General features: G+C 39.9%; 2 protein-coding genes across 4 annotated transcripts in view; both read left to right on the forward strand.

The window, feature by feature from the left end:
* Positions 1-14,507, forward strand: part of LOC116292665 (uncharacterized) — a 33,716-nt gene that overhangs the window by 18,191 nt on the left and 1,018 nt on the right. For 2 of the 3 annotated variants that reach the window (XM_089032074.1, XM_089032076.1), the window contains exons 11-18: positions 10,566-10,672; positions 11,337-11,438; positions 11,757-11,944; positions 12,303-12,493; positions 12,729-12,835; positions 12,954-13,202; positions 13,586-13,626; positions 14,189-14,254. In XM_089032074.1, coding sequence (XP_088888200.1) covers positions 10,566-10,672; positions 11,337-11,438; positions 11,757-11,944; positions 12,303-12,493; positions 12,729-12,835; positions 12,954-13,202; positions 13,586-13,626; positions 14,189-14,254 — 1,051 coding nt within the window. The remainder of the gene's footprint in view (positions 1-10,565; positions 10,673-11,336; positions 11,439-11,756; positions 11,945-12,302; positions 12,494-12,728; positions 12,836-12,953; positions 13,203-13,585; positions 13,627-14,188; positions 14,255-14,507) is intronic. The other variant, XM_089032075.1, reaches the window with a different exon arrangement.
* Positions 21-7,963, forward strand: LOC148910155 (uncharacterized). Its single transcript, XM_089032077.1, has 3 exons — positions 21-982; positions 4,869-5,125; positions 6,203-7,963. The coding sequence occupies exons 2-3, from the start codon at positions 4,880-4,882 to the stop codon at positions 7,607-7,609; spliced, it is 1,653 nt and encodes a 550-aa protein (XP_088888203.1). The 5' UTR covers positions 21-982; positions 4,869-4,879; the 3' UTR covers positions 7,610-7,963.

A 14,507-nucleotide genomic window follows, 5' to 3' on the forward strand; every position in this document is an offset into this window, starting at 1 on the left:
AATAATTTGCAATTTCTTTTGAGGAAAAAAACGCCCCCAAAAATGTATTTTGAAGACGAAGTTCCAAATTTTGACTTGTGTCAGGGCCATAGGCATAACCCTATGGTCTCATGCAAGTCTTTCTGATCGTAATATCATGACAATCTCTCGTTGGTCACCGCAACGAGAATTCCCTCAGGAGCTTAGTACAAGCACACGTTCGTCAGGACAGCTTCGGTTGTTATGTTCAGCGACGTGCTTTCTCATGATTTAAATGCACCGCCCGATAAGGAATACAAGTATTTTAAGGAAACAGTCAGCAGCTTCAAGCTTTTTCCAGCGATAGCTCTTCAGCTGCACAAAATATCTCCCGAGGCAAGACGAAACAATCAACTTCATAATTTTTGGCTGTCAAATTGAGCAAAACCACGTTTCTTTCAACCGAGAATTCCAGTCACAGTGACACTCAGTCATCTACTTTTGATCACTTTCGTAAAGATAACCAATTCTGAAATCTTTTATTAATATTTATATTCAATCTTTGAACATTTCTTTGTATTTGTTTTAAAGTTTTAGAATGTTTAAAATAGCTAGCTATTCTTTCTCGCTTCACACTTTGTAAATATTTACTCTGCGTTTTTCATAACTGTTCAACTCTATCTAATTATTCCTATATTTTTGTATTGTAATTAATGTTGTGTGAAATAACTACGTTTCGGGTTTGCATAACTGTCTCGAATTCTCCAAACCTCCCCTAGTGTTGATATATGTAAACACGGGAAAAGTTTTCAATTGCTTAAATATTTCCTTATAATTATCAGTGCAGAGTCGTGTTTTTTTGCCACTTTCTGACGGATAAACACATGAATAAGCACATTTCATCTTCTAGCCGTAAGGACACAGTTAAGAAATCCACTGAATAAAGTCAACAACTCCGTGATCTTTGATCGGTTTTAAGACTCACTTACATTTGACGAGGATAATAGCAAGAGGACAGCTAAAGGTAAATATCTATACTTATAATACAGCTATTTCAAGAAAGTTGGTGAAGGTTGCATAGTAAGCACTATTGAATACATTCAAATATTGTTCCTAAAGACCCTAAACATTTTTGTCTTCACTTTTTTCCGGCATAATGTCTTCTGTGCTGGCATTTTTTACAAATGAAAATAAAATATTTCACCAACCATTTTTGTGGTTAGTCCATTTTAGTCCGTCGATAGACAGCCAAACATGTTGCTATCGCGTAGTATGAACCACTTCCTCTTCCCTGGTAGGGGAATCATTTTTCGCATTTTATGCAGTAAGTTTTTAATTTACTGAATTTATCAGTTCATTTAACTGTTAGAGCTTTCATTATACATATCTAAACAGTGGGATAACAGTTTTCATGGCCGATCTTGACAGCGAAATTGCAAAAAAACGGCTGACCAATTTGTGTCGTGCTAATGTGGGCCACTTCCCCTCCCCTTGTAGGGCGAATCATTTTTTCGCATTTTATGCATTTTACTGCGATCGGCTGTGAAAATTATCTGCTGAAAGTAAACTTGTAAGTTTGTTCGTCCGAATTTCGCCTTTGTCTTCGTTTTTATGATGTCACGGCTGGCTAGACCTTCCCCCTGGGGTTAATAGCGCAGCGCACTGATTCTAAAAATAGCTTAAAGATTCGGACAAACATTGCATTCTGTTTAACCGCTACGAAGATTATACGAACCGATTTTACTATTTTTACTTAAAGTTATAATAATAACCCATGTAAGCTAAGATCAACTGCGATCGTCTGTGAAAACTATCTATTGAAAGTAAACTTGTAAGTTTGTTTGTCCGAACTTCGCCTTTGTCTTCGTTTTTATGACGTCACGGTTGCGCTGCGCTATTATTGGAAGATTCTGGACGTAGCGGACGTGCCACAAATCATGTTTCCTATCATCTCTGTACATGTCCTGGTCATGTTCGGTCATGTTCAATATGATAAACTTCCGATAAACTTCGTAACCAATGGTATGCCATTTTCACTCGTGGATTACATCATCATATAAACCATAATAATTTCTTTTCCTCGTGGGTCGAGTTGCTACAGCAAATTTTCTGCCGTTTTAATCAAGTCCGGGCCCAAGTAAGACCTTACGAGAATCCTATCTCGACAAGATACTGAAAACTATAAAAAAAACGATGTTGTAAACTATATTGAGCCTCCAAATCGGAGGATAAATGAGGCCGTACACGGTTGGCATAAATGACCCAAAAAGCGGTCACGTTGAATTTTTACAAAATCTTAAAAAGTCATTTTATATTGTTCTCCTCTTGATTAAAATATTAGAATCGAAAACCGTTTTGAAATTAGATAACGGGAAGTAGAGCGAAATTTTTTTAGTTCAAATTTCCCCGCGAAAAATTGGCGGGAAATAATACATACAAAACCATTCGCAAAAATAAACTTCTTCAAACTACTTTTTTGTTTGTTAATATTTTGCAATCATACTTTCAATATTGAAAGTACTAGTAAATGCCCAAAATCGTATGTTTTTAGAATTTTGATTTTTTTAGGATCAATAGTTCAAAATATGTTTTATAATAACGCTAAAAGTGACAATGACGTCACAGATATTTTAAAATATCTCTAATAAATGAGTTATACCAAATAAATTAGCATTTTACTGAAGTGGCACACTTATATAACAGTAATAGGTATTTAGAAGTTTACTTTGCGTCTTCTGGTGCTGTAAAACCACTTTTTACTTTTTTCAATGACGTGATTGCCTATGACGTCGTCAAAAAACCGATTCCTCAATAACTCTGGTTCTAATAATTGAAAATTTATGCAATTTGTACCATTACACGGGGAATGTTATTCCCTTTCAATTATGCATTTTGTTTTAACCCAGTGCTTAAACTTAATTTTCATTAGATGGAATATTTTTGATGAATATGAGGGATTTGTTTGAAAAATTTTCATTTTATCTGATCGTTTTTGACCCCATCTGTGGCCAACGTGTAATTTACGGAATATATTCAGCCCTTCGGGGAATTTAATATTAAAACAAACCAACAAAAAAACGCATTGTCGGTTGTGAATTGAATCAGACCCATTGTGGAATGTATCTTGAATCTCTTCCGATGATATTTCGGATCAATTTTAAGATAATTCGGCCTTTTGCTCATGGGATTTTCAAATTCATTTTTAGAACAATCGAAAAACATATCTTTGCAATGATCTAATATGAGTTTATTGTGATCGATAATGATCAACATTGTCTTAAGGTGGCTCGATACAATAATTTTGAAGCACGACTCCCCTACTTGTATTGCAAACTGCGCAAACTGCCTCGAAAATCTGGGTCTATTCAAGGCGATAGAGATATGTATTGCGTGCAATGCTATTTTTCGTATTTGAAGGGCTTCTAAGAATTCCACTCACTTGAAATTTCAGGAGCAATAAGTACAATGCCTAAACTAATCATAATGTCGCGCAGAAAAAAAGTCTCCGTATATTTCGTTTTTTATGGCGCCGTGAATAAACACAATATGATATGTAATAAAAGCGAAAAATGCTTACTTTTCTAATTTTGTATTTAATTGCAATCAGGCCAACCGATTGATCTCGATTTCTCATCATCACTGGTTACTACATTGATAAACGAAAATATCGTAAAAATAGTTTGTCCGAGACCGAAATTAATGCATTTTGTGGATATCACGGGACTCCGTTGATATTTTATAGATTCACGATCCAAAAATATTAAAACTCGAATAATTTTAAAACTGAACAATGAAAATGTCTGAAACTTTCTGACTTTGAAGACTACCATAGTATGTTCCAGATAGTGAACTCCGTTTCTCTGGGTGTGGTCAGATTACGCCAAAAATAGATTTGAAAAATATTCACATGACGTCACTGTGCCTTCAGGGCGTGTCCGATGGTCACGAAATACACACGATTTAAAACTTCCATCTATCCTTACACTTAGTATAAACTCATATTTGGCTAAGGTATATCTGGTGCCGGGCAGTTCACAATACAAGTAGAGGAGTCGTGCTTCAAAATTATTGTATCGAGCCACCTTAAAACTATTTCTATTTCTATGCAATCATATGAGATTCTTGCTATATATACAGCAGATTTGAAACTGAACAACAAAGATCAATGAAAACAGTCGTTCAGCACTGTCATGTACTATATATAAAAACGAGCAGCAGTGTTTATTCAAATGTAAAAGCCTGACTGTTGTAAAAGTTTTTTTTATAAAACATTTGGTTCGAATTTTTTATATGGCTTTAAAAACCTCCAACACTAATAAAACCAAAAATTTTAAATAAAATAATCGAAAATGTACAAAAAAGAAAGGCCCTTCTGATCATCATGCGCATAATTTCTCATGTATATACTGAGGATTTACGTTTCACTTTTGACACAAATTTTCAAAGTTCATGGGAAATACCCTTTCTTGACTTTATATACAATCCGTTCTGATCACATGGTTTAACTCATGAATTATAAATGACTTTGGAAGGCCAGTAGTATTATCTATCCTCTACATGTCCTCATACCGTTCATTTTACTTCTTTGGACTAATCTCATGCGCTTCTTGAGTACCTTTAATCTAAAGTAGCTGTGTTGTAAGAAGTACACGTTGTGACTTATAGAACACCTTATTTGAGTGAAGTCTCAAATATAAACAGTCTCCCACGACTAACTGCTAACATATGCCGATATGATCTACGTGTTGCTCAATAAATAAGCTAGGCGTCACGCAACAACTTTACGTCACAGCTGCATACCTCTATCACTTCGGGCTCCCCTCTGCCATTGTGGCCGTGTAGGAGTGGTTCGGGAGAGTACATTTTATTGACCTGGCTTAACAGACACCTTCGTTTGTCATTTGTTTCAGTGTCTTCCGCAATGTGTTACCGGAGGAAAGGTCGAACCTTTCAAATGGTTGGAAGACTCATCATATTTAGCTCTATCTCAGCCATTGTGACAAGTGTGTTAACTACTTTGTCGAAACTGTGTGGGGATCGTTCTATGGTTAATGCTGGTTTTTGCAGTTATCAAGGGTACTTGATAGCAATTATGGCATTTCTTGGATTCCTTGCATTTTGGTTCTTGGCACCAGTCGTCTACCACGTGTTTTTAAAACGGTACCTGGTAAGTTAGGAGTGTTAGCAAAACGGGCAAGTAATTTTATTAAGTGAAAAAAACCATAGATGAAATAGTGTTTGGAATAGCCAGGTTATATTAGTTTAGAATAAAAGAGGGAGGCGCATACACTGACTTAGTCTCCTCAGCAGCCGTTCTTAGTTAGTTACTCCTACAAGGGAATAAACGGTCTTCTGGACTGGGATTTTAACTTTTCATCTTTTGTTGACACCCATAATTATGACACTCGTAATGAGAACAATTTACCCAAACCACATTCCAACAAGAACTGGGGACAAAACCGCTTTATATGTCACTGCATTGATGATTGGAACAGTCTCCCTGAACACATTAGAACTTTATCTTTTAATCGTTTTAAGATTACTATAAGCAATATTTAAATTCTTAATTTTTCAGTATCATTTTATTATTATACCATTAGTGCAGGTTTGGGCGTCGGGCTTTGCATGTGCCGGGTCTAGTGCAGATAAACTTAACAATTCTCTACTTTCACATCCCCATAATGCCTTGCGTCTTTGGGGGGTAACCAAACAAAAAACTGTCCCAAATTGAGAGATTTCTTAATTGAATTTTTACTATACCTGCTTTTATCTGTACAATACTGATTATCAGTTTATTCCAAGTTATTTTTGCGTGTACAGATCATCAAGAGTTTTGGTCTTACAGAAAATGTATTGACTTACGAAAAAATGTTTAAAATTTACCTTAAACGTCTTTAAGCTTCTATCTTTTTCTGTTTTTTACTTCTTCATTTTACTTTTGGATACCAACAAGATATTGTCAACATTGTCTGATCAACCTTCAGCGAAATTAGTGGGTTTTTACCCTCTGGTTACCTCCCAAAGACGCAAAGTATTATGGGGATGTGAACTAGAGAATGGGTTTGTTCGTTTGCGCTGGATTCGGCGCATGTGGAGTTCGACGCCAAAACTGGGTCTGACTTTTATATTTTTTATTTATATGTTTTTTTATCATTTATTATCATTATTATTTCTGTGTGTGTGTGGGGCCTCACCTATTGTGAGTGGGCTCCCTGATGAAAAATGTTTTTTTTCCTATTCATAGTCTCGACGTTTTCCAATAAACTGCGGCCACAGAAAGTCTAATTTTACTGGTAAAAGCTCAAAGACTCTGAGTGAACTTCTTTTGACAATCGACAATGAACTAGCAACAGAAGAGGCATCTCAACTTCAAGAAAACGCTATCCTTCTTTTCTTGGACGACGTTAGAAATGCGTTCCAAGCGACTGATATTACCCCAGCATTATCACCAGAGTCCATCTTTGTAGGAAGCTTGAAAGAAAGATATGGCATTCCTTATAATAGTAGTATTTTTAGTCACCAAATGGCAAACATATCTAGTTATGTAAGTGGACTGAAAACCGATATAGACGTGATGATATGCTTTGAAGGGATGGACGCCTCTTTTTTTGGTCTGGAGGGAAATATTCTTATTACATTTCTACTTCCGTTTCTTGGCTATGCTCAGTTAACCTTTAATGCAAGTGGGGATGTGTTCAGTTCAAAAGATATCATGGAGCAAGCAAAACGTGCGATCAGCTGCACAGAAGTCACGAATTTTCCAAGAGTTAAATGGTGCAATGGAATGTGTGAGTCGTTTAATGGCTTAAAGTATGGAACAACGGGACCTGCCATTAATGTTTCTATTTCAAATATTGTCGATTGTGATATTACACCTTGTATCAAATGCTATGAGTGGCCGCCGCTCAGCGACTGGCCGATAAGACAACGTTGCTGGCCCAGCCAGGACGATGTCAACAGGATTTCGTCCCATGGCTGTCATTTAGTAGCCAAACCATCGCCATTCGATAAAGAACAAACAAGCTGGAGGTTGTCTTTTTCTGTAGCAGAAGTTGAGCTCTCCAAACTCGTGCCCAACACAGCCAGGAAATGCTTGTTGGCGCTCAAAATCATATTGAAGGACCACTTGCAACCAATTGCTTCAATTTCATCATATAAACTGAAAACTGTCTTCTTAAACACCCTTGAAAAGACTCCAGTAGATTTCTGGGTGGAAGACAATATTGAAGACTGCTTCTTTTTGTTGTTGAACGAGTTCCACGATGCTTTGCTCACTGGAGAGTGTCCTCATTTCTGGTTCAAGTCGGTGAATTTGTTTGAAATGTTCATTGACCCTAAGACGACTGCCGTACTGATAAAGAAATTAGAAATAATTGCAGAAAACCCGGCTCCGTTTATTTTCGACGATGGATGTTGCTGCCTTTATCCATGTTGTACGAGAGAACGTCTTTACGACTGCCGAGGAAGACGGCTTAGCAACGATGTCGGACATGAATTCGAAGATGCGGGGATATATGTTGAACTTGTTAATGAACACGTAGGCGATAATGTTGAGCAAACCATCCATCCCGAAACAGAAGAATCTAATCCAGTTCGGGTATGTTATCCAGGCAACCAAACAGCCGGCTCAACAGCGCCAACTTCTGAATAGGCACTGATTGTAAACGTTCACTCTGATGATATTAGATACTGTTGATGATAATGATGGTGATGATGGTGATGATGAACGTCGTCCGATTATCCACCATACCTTTTCTCGGTCTAAATATGGTGCGATCAAATTATAAGACAAAACTATGAACATGAACGTCATGGCACTGCGCTCGCTACCATTTATAAATCGTTGTGTAAATAGGAAAAGAGCTTTAAAATGTTTGAATGGTTAATTTGATAGTTTAGATGTTGATATTTATTGCCCATAGGCCATCATACAGTAGAATGTTACTAGTATTAGCAGCAGCAGTAGCAGCAGCAGCAGTAGTAGCAGCAGTAGCAGTAGCAGCAGCAGTAGCAGTAGCAGTAGCAGCAGCAGTAGTAGCAGCAGTAGCAGTAGTAGCAGCAGTAGCAGTAGTAGCAGCAGTAGCAGTAGCAGTAGCAGCAGCAGTAGCAGCAGCAGCAGCAGTAGCAGCAGCAGCAGCAGCAGTAGCAGTAGCAGTAGCAGCAGCAGTAGCAGTAGCAGCAGCAGTAGCAGTAGCAGTAGCAGCAGCAGTAGTAGCAGCAGTAGCAGTAGTAGCAGCAGTAGCAGTAGTAGCAGCAGTAGCAGTAGCAGCAGCAGTAGCAGCAGCAGCAGCAGCAGTAGCAGCAGCAGCAGCAGCAGCAGCAGTAGCAGTAGCAGTAGCAGTAGCAGCAGCAGTAGCAGTAGCAGCAGCAGTAGCAGCAGCAGTAGCAGTAGCAGCAGCAGTAGTAGCAGCAGTAGCAGTAGCAGCAGCAGCAGCAGTAGCAGCAGCAGTAGCAGTAGCAGTAGCAGCAGCAGTAGCAGTAGCAGTAGCAGCAGCAGCAGTAGCAGCAGTAGCAGTAGCAGTAGCAGCAGCAGTAGCAGCAGCAGTAGCAGCAGCAGTAGCAGCAGCAGCAGCAGCAGTAGCAGCAGCAGCAGCAGCAGTAGCAGCAGTAGCAGCAGCAGCAGTAGCAGCAGCAGCAGCAGTATCAGTAGTAGCGGTGGTGGTGGTTGTGGTGGTGGTAGTAGTAGTAGTAGCAGTAGCAGTAGCACCAGCAAATGTAGTAGTTGTTGTGGTAGTGATGGTGGCGGCGGTAATGACAGGGATTTGTAGTCGACAAGCTTTGTTAAGAATATGATAATGGCTTGAAATATATGTCAATAATTATCCTAACTCATTCGTTTTATAACTGAGGTCATTTGAAATAAAGTGCACTTTTCAATTTCAATATGCAAACTCAACAGCTAAACCTTTGGGCTAAATATTTCTTTCCTAGGTTACCGCGTTGCTAAGAAAAGTTCTAACTCAGTACTTGCGCTCATCTTTTACATTAAAACTCGTTCAGATGTTTTGATGGTTGGTCCAAGAGTTTTAGCCGGGTTACAATCACTAGATTATTCCATAGTGCAATTCCTCTTCGTTCACACTTGTCCGAACGACACAAGTTTCAGTGGCACGGGTCAGCAATTCCTTTCACTAACGTAGGGAGGGGGCACGCTGGCACACACGGGAACCAAGGTGCAAGGAGACACAGGCTCACTGAGATAATGGGTACACGCTAAGGGCAGAAATGCAGTTTACATAGTTTGGTGCGTTATTTATTTATAGACAACAAGGTATCTCCTGTGTATGGTCCCCTGTGTTTCTAGTAAGTCCCCTCCCCACATCTCCTCACCCCTTACACCTAAAGCAGCTTTCATGGTTTAGGGCGTTATTTACTTATTGACATGAAGGTATTATAGCTATCTATCTCGGCTAGACCTTGTGGTTATTGTAGATAGCCTGTACCTTTATTTAGGTTTTAATACATTGTATTTATTTTCACTTGTGAGTATTATATAGCACAGATACTGAATAAACACGATTGTTGTTGTTGTTGTTGTTGTTGTATCTCCTGTGTATGGTCTCCTGTGTTTCTAGTAAGTCACCTCGCCACACCTCCCCACCCCTTACATCTAATCAGTTACTACTCTTATAACACAGAGAGCTATAGTATACGTTCGTCATACTCTACTCTGATTGGTCAAGGGCGGATCCAGGATTTTTTTGAAGGGGGGAGGGGGGTTGGGGTCTGGATCCGGCCGCTTCTATTTGACATCAAAGTTTTCAATGAATTTCATGACTTTCAGAGGACATTACTGAATCTTTCAGTGAAAAATTTGGAATATCTGTCTAATTTAAGTTTTGAGAGATTTTTTAAGCAAGACAACGTGATTTACGAAGGAGAAATTCATCAAGAAAAAAGTTGAATAATCTAGGGAGCATCGCACTAAAGAAATGTATGGCTGTTACACATTTCAACCCCCTCATGAGTTTCAGGGGATTTTGCGGAACGCGCGCAAAGGATCGTTGTAGTTGATCAGGCGGTCCTAGTTTCAGTATTTATCGGCAAACAGAGAGCTATCATTTCACGATATATTCATAAAAGAATAGACCTATCCCGAATTCGCTTGAGTGATCACTATAAACAATGGTTTTAAGTCGAGGTTGAACTTGATGAATAAAAGAATCAAGTTCAGTCTCGACTTCAAACATGGTCATCCAAGCGAATTCGGGAAAAGGTCTATTGAAAAACAATGCACCATTTGACTCATAGGTAGTCGTTATAAGAATAGGTAAAATTTTAAATGCATTGCGAGTCCATAACGTAGCTAGGGAAGCAAAGATTCAGAGTAATTTTTTCTTACTTCGGTCGCATGTTTTTTTTTCGATGGAACGCCTGATCGAATTTCTTCCTGCGCGGTGATTGGCCGGTTTTGATGGGCTGTCAAAACGAGATCACCTGGTTTCTGAAGTGTCAAATTCCCAAAGTAAAGACTTTCAGTAACCTCTGTAATTGTTACCAGAAAAATGGCTTGGCCTCTCAAAATCCCCATAACTACCCCTCACCCCATTAATTATGAACGCTCCATGATGAGTTACAAAGTTTTACCATTGTTTGTTGTGTTGTAGTTTACTGGCCTCTTCACATGGACACATCCAGTGCGTCAAGTTGATTCTACGCCAGCCTGGAATAGATATTCACGCCAAGGATAGATGGGGAGCTACAGCACTAACGGGTAAGAAATTTCATCAAATTCTAAATAGACCTCTTTGTGCGTAATGTTTTCCCATTTCAGACCACGTGTCATTCCCTTGAGAAGAAGATTCTTTGTTTGAGTTGTATCTATTTCTGAGTCTTCTCATGCGCAGTCGTTAAATGAGGGAGTGACAGGGAGTGACACGTGGTCTAAAATGGAAAAACATAAAGCCCAAGATAAGGAGATCTATCGAGCGAGACACCTTATTATTCCTTGATTTCATTCGACGTCATTTCCCAGTGGGGGATCCAGGATTTTAAAAAGGGGCGATTCAAAATGGTCGCCACGCAGAAAAATCTGGTAAGATTGGCTTCCCAAAAGGGGGCTTCCATTGTCATTCTACTGAGCGTAAAGAACATGATTGGCTTCACAAGATCTCGGATAAGGAGGGTTCAATGGAACCCACGGAACCACCCCCCGGATCAGCCACTGTTTCCTGTCTCGTGCGGAATGTTCATCAGCCGAATCGCAAGTTTTCAATAGAATTCTTTCTGGCTGACAGCACATGGTGGTCAGTGTTTGACACAACCATTTAGAAGCTTTTATCAGCTGATTGAAACCCAGAAGTTCTAATAAGACGCTTATATTTGTTAACATTTGAATAAAAACACATTGTTTAGTTTAGTTTGTCTAATTCTTTCAGAGGCCATCAAGTATGGCCATGATCGTGTTGTGCAGTGTCTCATTCGACATGGAGCCAGTTGGGCAGAAGATGGAGCAGGGGGCCTACTGTGCACCGCTGTAGGTAGGTTAACCACTCATGATCATTTCATATACGAGTGTTCAAATAGGGGCAGTGTTGCATATACGGGTGTTCAAATAGGGGCAGTGTTGCATATACGGGTGTTCAAATAGGGGCAGTGTTGCATATAGGGGTGTTCACATAGGGGCAGTGCTGCATATAGGGGTGTTCAAATAGGGGCAGTGTTGCATATAGGGGTATTCATATAGGGGCAGTGCTGCATATAGGGGTGTTCATAAGGTCAGTGTTCCTTATAGCGGTGTTCATATAGGGGCAGTGTTGCATATTGAATTGCAAGTACACTACTTTGTTGCTTTTTAGTTAAAAATGACATCGAAGAAATAAGCCGTCTTGTTTCACTGGGGGTAGATGTAAATGCTCCCAATTCTGATGGTCATTGCGCAATCCACGTGGCGTCGAAGCTCGGTAGCCGTGCAGTGGTGCAGTATTTGATTGACCAACGTGCTGAAATGAATACTATTGATTCCAGTGGGAATGCGCCGCTAAATGTAAGTGAATACTTAAACCCGTACAGGGCGGAGTTAGGGGTGGTTCGAAGCACTATAAGCCCCCTTTTAGCTCCTTTGTCTGAGGGACGTTGTATAGAACGTTGCCTTTGCTTTACCCAAAGTTGTTGGCATTGTTGTTGTCAAGACTGCCTCGGCACTCCCTTTTTGATAGAGTGCGAGCGAGGATTAGTAGCTACACCAAATTAACCACAGAGAATCCCAAACAATGACCACAGGGACCGCTCGTAGTCCATGTTTTAAAAAGGAATAATATGTTCTTCAGGTTCCCCCCTCCCCCTCTACTTGTATCCTCACTTTAAGAAACCTCTTTACTTTAAAAACCTCTGTATCTCTCCAGTACGCCGACATGCACGAGCATCGCGCGGTCAGTCAATTACTGGAGAGCCTGGGAGCTAGACGTGTTTCGCGCCATTACAGCATTCAAGAAATCTCTGAGGTGGCGAGTACTGGGAATCTTCAAATGTTACGTCACATGGTACATAATGGTGCTTCTATTTGCTACAGGGACGTCAATCATAGAACTCCTTTGTAAGTATTCCTACTAGTGCAATAGCAAGGCACGGTCACGGTACGGAAATTACGGCATCCAATCACAGAGAGAGGGATACGTGCTCAACCAATCAGAATGCTTGGGTCGAGTGTCTTAACTTTGACACCCGTGCCTTGAATTTTTGCAAATTAAATCGGCCTGTTTGAAAATATTATTTAAGATAGAATATATATTTTCTAAAAAAGACATTTTGCTTATAACATTTTTCTCCAGACATGTTACTTCAGCTGAAGGGCACCTTGACGTGGTAAAATTCCTTGTTTTGCAGCCTGGTATTAATATTAATGCCCACGACAAAGACCAGTTTACACCTCTTTTAGGTACGTTATGTCGCTCTTTCTAACTGTCAGTCATCTAGTCATGCAGTCACACACAGTCATGACTTCATAGATTTTCTCTGACCCGCAATTCAGTGTACTTATATCTTATGTCTGTTAGAAGCAATAATCAACAAGCACCACGATGTGGTCGAGTTTCTCAAGTCCCACGGAGCCGCTGTCAACGAATGCAAACTAGCGTCACTCGTCACAGAAAAGGCGCGGGATGGAGATACCAAATGTCTAAAGCGCATGCTCAGATGGTCTGGTCACGTGAATATTTGTGACTTTGATGGACAAACAGCGCTTCATGTGGCTGTCATGAACGGGAGAACTGATGCTGTCAGCATGTTGTTAAGAGAAGGAGCAGGTATAAAACCACGTAAAGCGACTTTCAGCCGCACACAAATTATCGCCTCAAACCCACAGGGAACCCACGTTTGGGTTTTGACCAGCTGTTCCACGTAAAACAAAGTGCATACACAGTGCGCGGTAATTTTCTATAGAGGGTTTTCCCTCACGTGACAAGGCAGCCATATTGGTTTCCAAAACAGTACATTTTCTTTACTCCGAGATTAAACTCTATTTTTATGCGAAAACTGTGGCAACAGTTTCTATCATTTGTTACATCAATATGGCTTCTTTGTACGAGTGCTGAACGCTCTATGTATTCTTCTTTGTAAACCGTTGGAGAAAGGTCGTGCAGTTTGGTATGATTTTCCATCTGTTTTTTCATATTTGTTTTTTTTTCAGATGCAACTTTAGTGAATCGTTTTAATAAGACACCTTTGGAGGTAGATGAAGAGGCTTTACATTATCTCGTGATGGTAGCCATGACAGGAAGCATAACAACAGTCTTTTCCCCTGGGAAACTGATTTTTTTCTCATGTAAATCAGTTTAGACCAGATACAATTATTCTTGCCTCATGTCATGGCTGCCATCACGTGATGGTGCAAAGTCTCTAAAATGGGTTTCCTTTGGTGGCAGGTCAGCGCGCAAAAAATCTAAACTGCATGTGCGATATCATTACAGAGAGAGCCATGCTACCCTAGGCACTCAAATGAACACGGTAATTGAATATCATGGGTACTAAGTTCGATTTTTTACAAACTTCTAAACATTAGCCCATGTAGCGACACTCTAGGGAATTGGGAATTGGGGGGGGGGGGGGGGGGGGAGGGAACTATGGAGGAGGTTATGTAAACTGGGGCTGGGTCTGGTAAAAGTATTGGCTGTCCACTGTAGCATGCGTCGCACTGTAAAACGATTCGAGTAAAAACGTTTTTGCGCATTACATTATACAGCCATGATTTCGTTCTGCCAATCATCCCTCTTTTTTTATCCCACACCCACAGCTGGCAAGTAGTTTACATCACACATCGTTAGAAAAAGAATTGCGAAAACACCTGAAACTGAGCACGGTAAGTTGAAGATATCCAACTGAAACAAAAGCTATTTCTCGGGGTGATAAGTTAGTTGGGATACCGTGTATATTTTTGAAGAATGCAAAATAGGCCATTTTTGAGCAAACACCATGGACTATAGCCCATGCTGAAACATGAGCTATAGTCCATGAGAGATTGATTGCAACTGATTTGTGTAGAATGCTGAGACTAGGAACACCTCCAGTACATGTAACGTCGGTTTTTCACAGTTAAACAAGATCTTTTAAAA

Source organism: Actinia tenebrosa, unplaced genomic scaffold (assembly GCF_029948245.1).
Source record: "Actinia tenebrosa isolate PJP-AT-01 unplaced genomic scaffold, QUT_ActTen_1.0 PGA_scaffold17__23_contigs__length_9995812, whole genome shotgun sequence".
NCBI lineage: Eukaryota > Metazoa > Cnidaria > Anthozoa > Actiniaria > Actiniidae > Actinia > Actinia tenebrosa.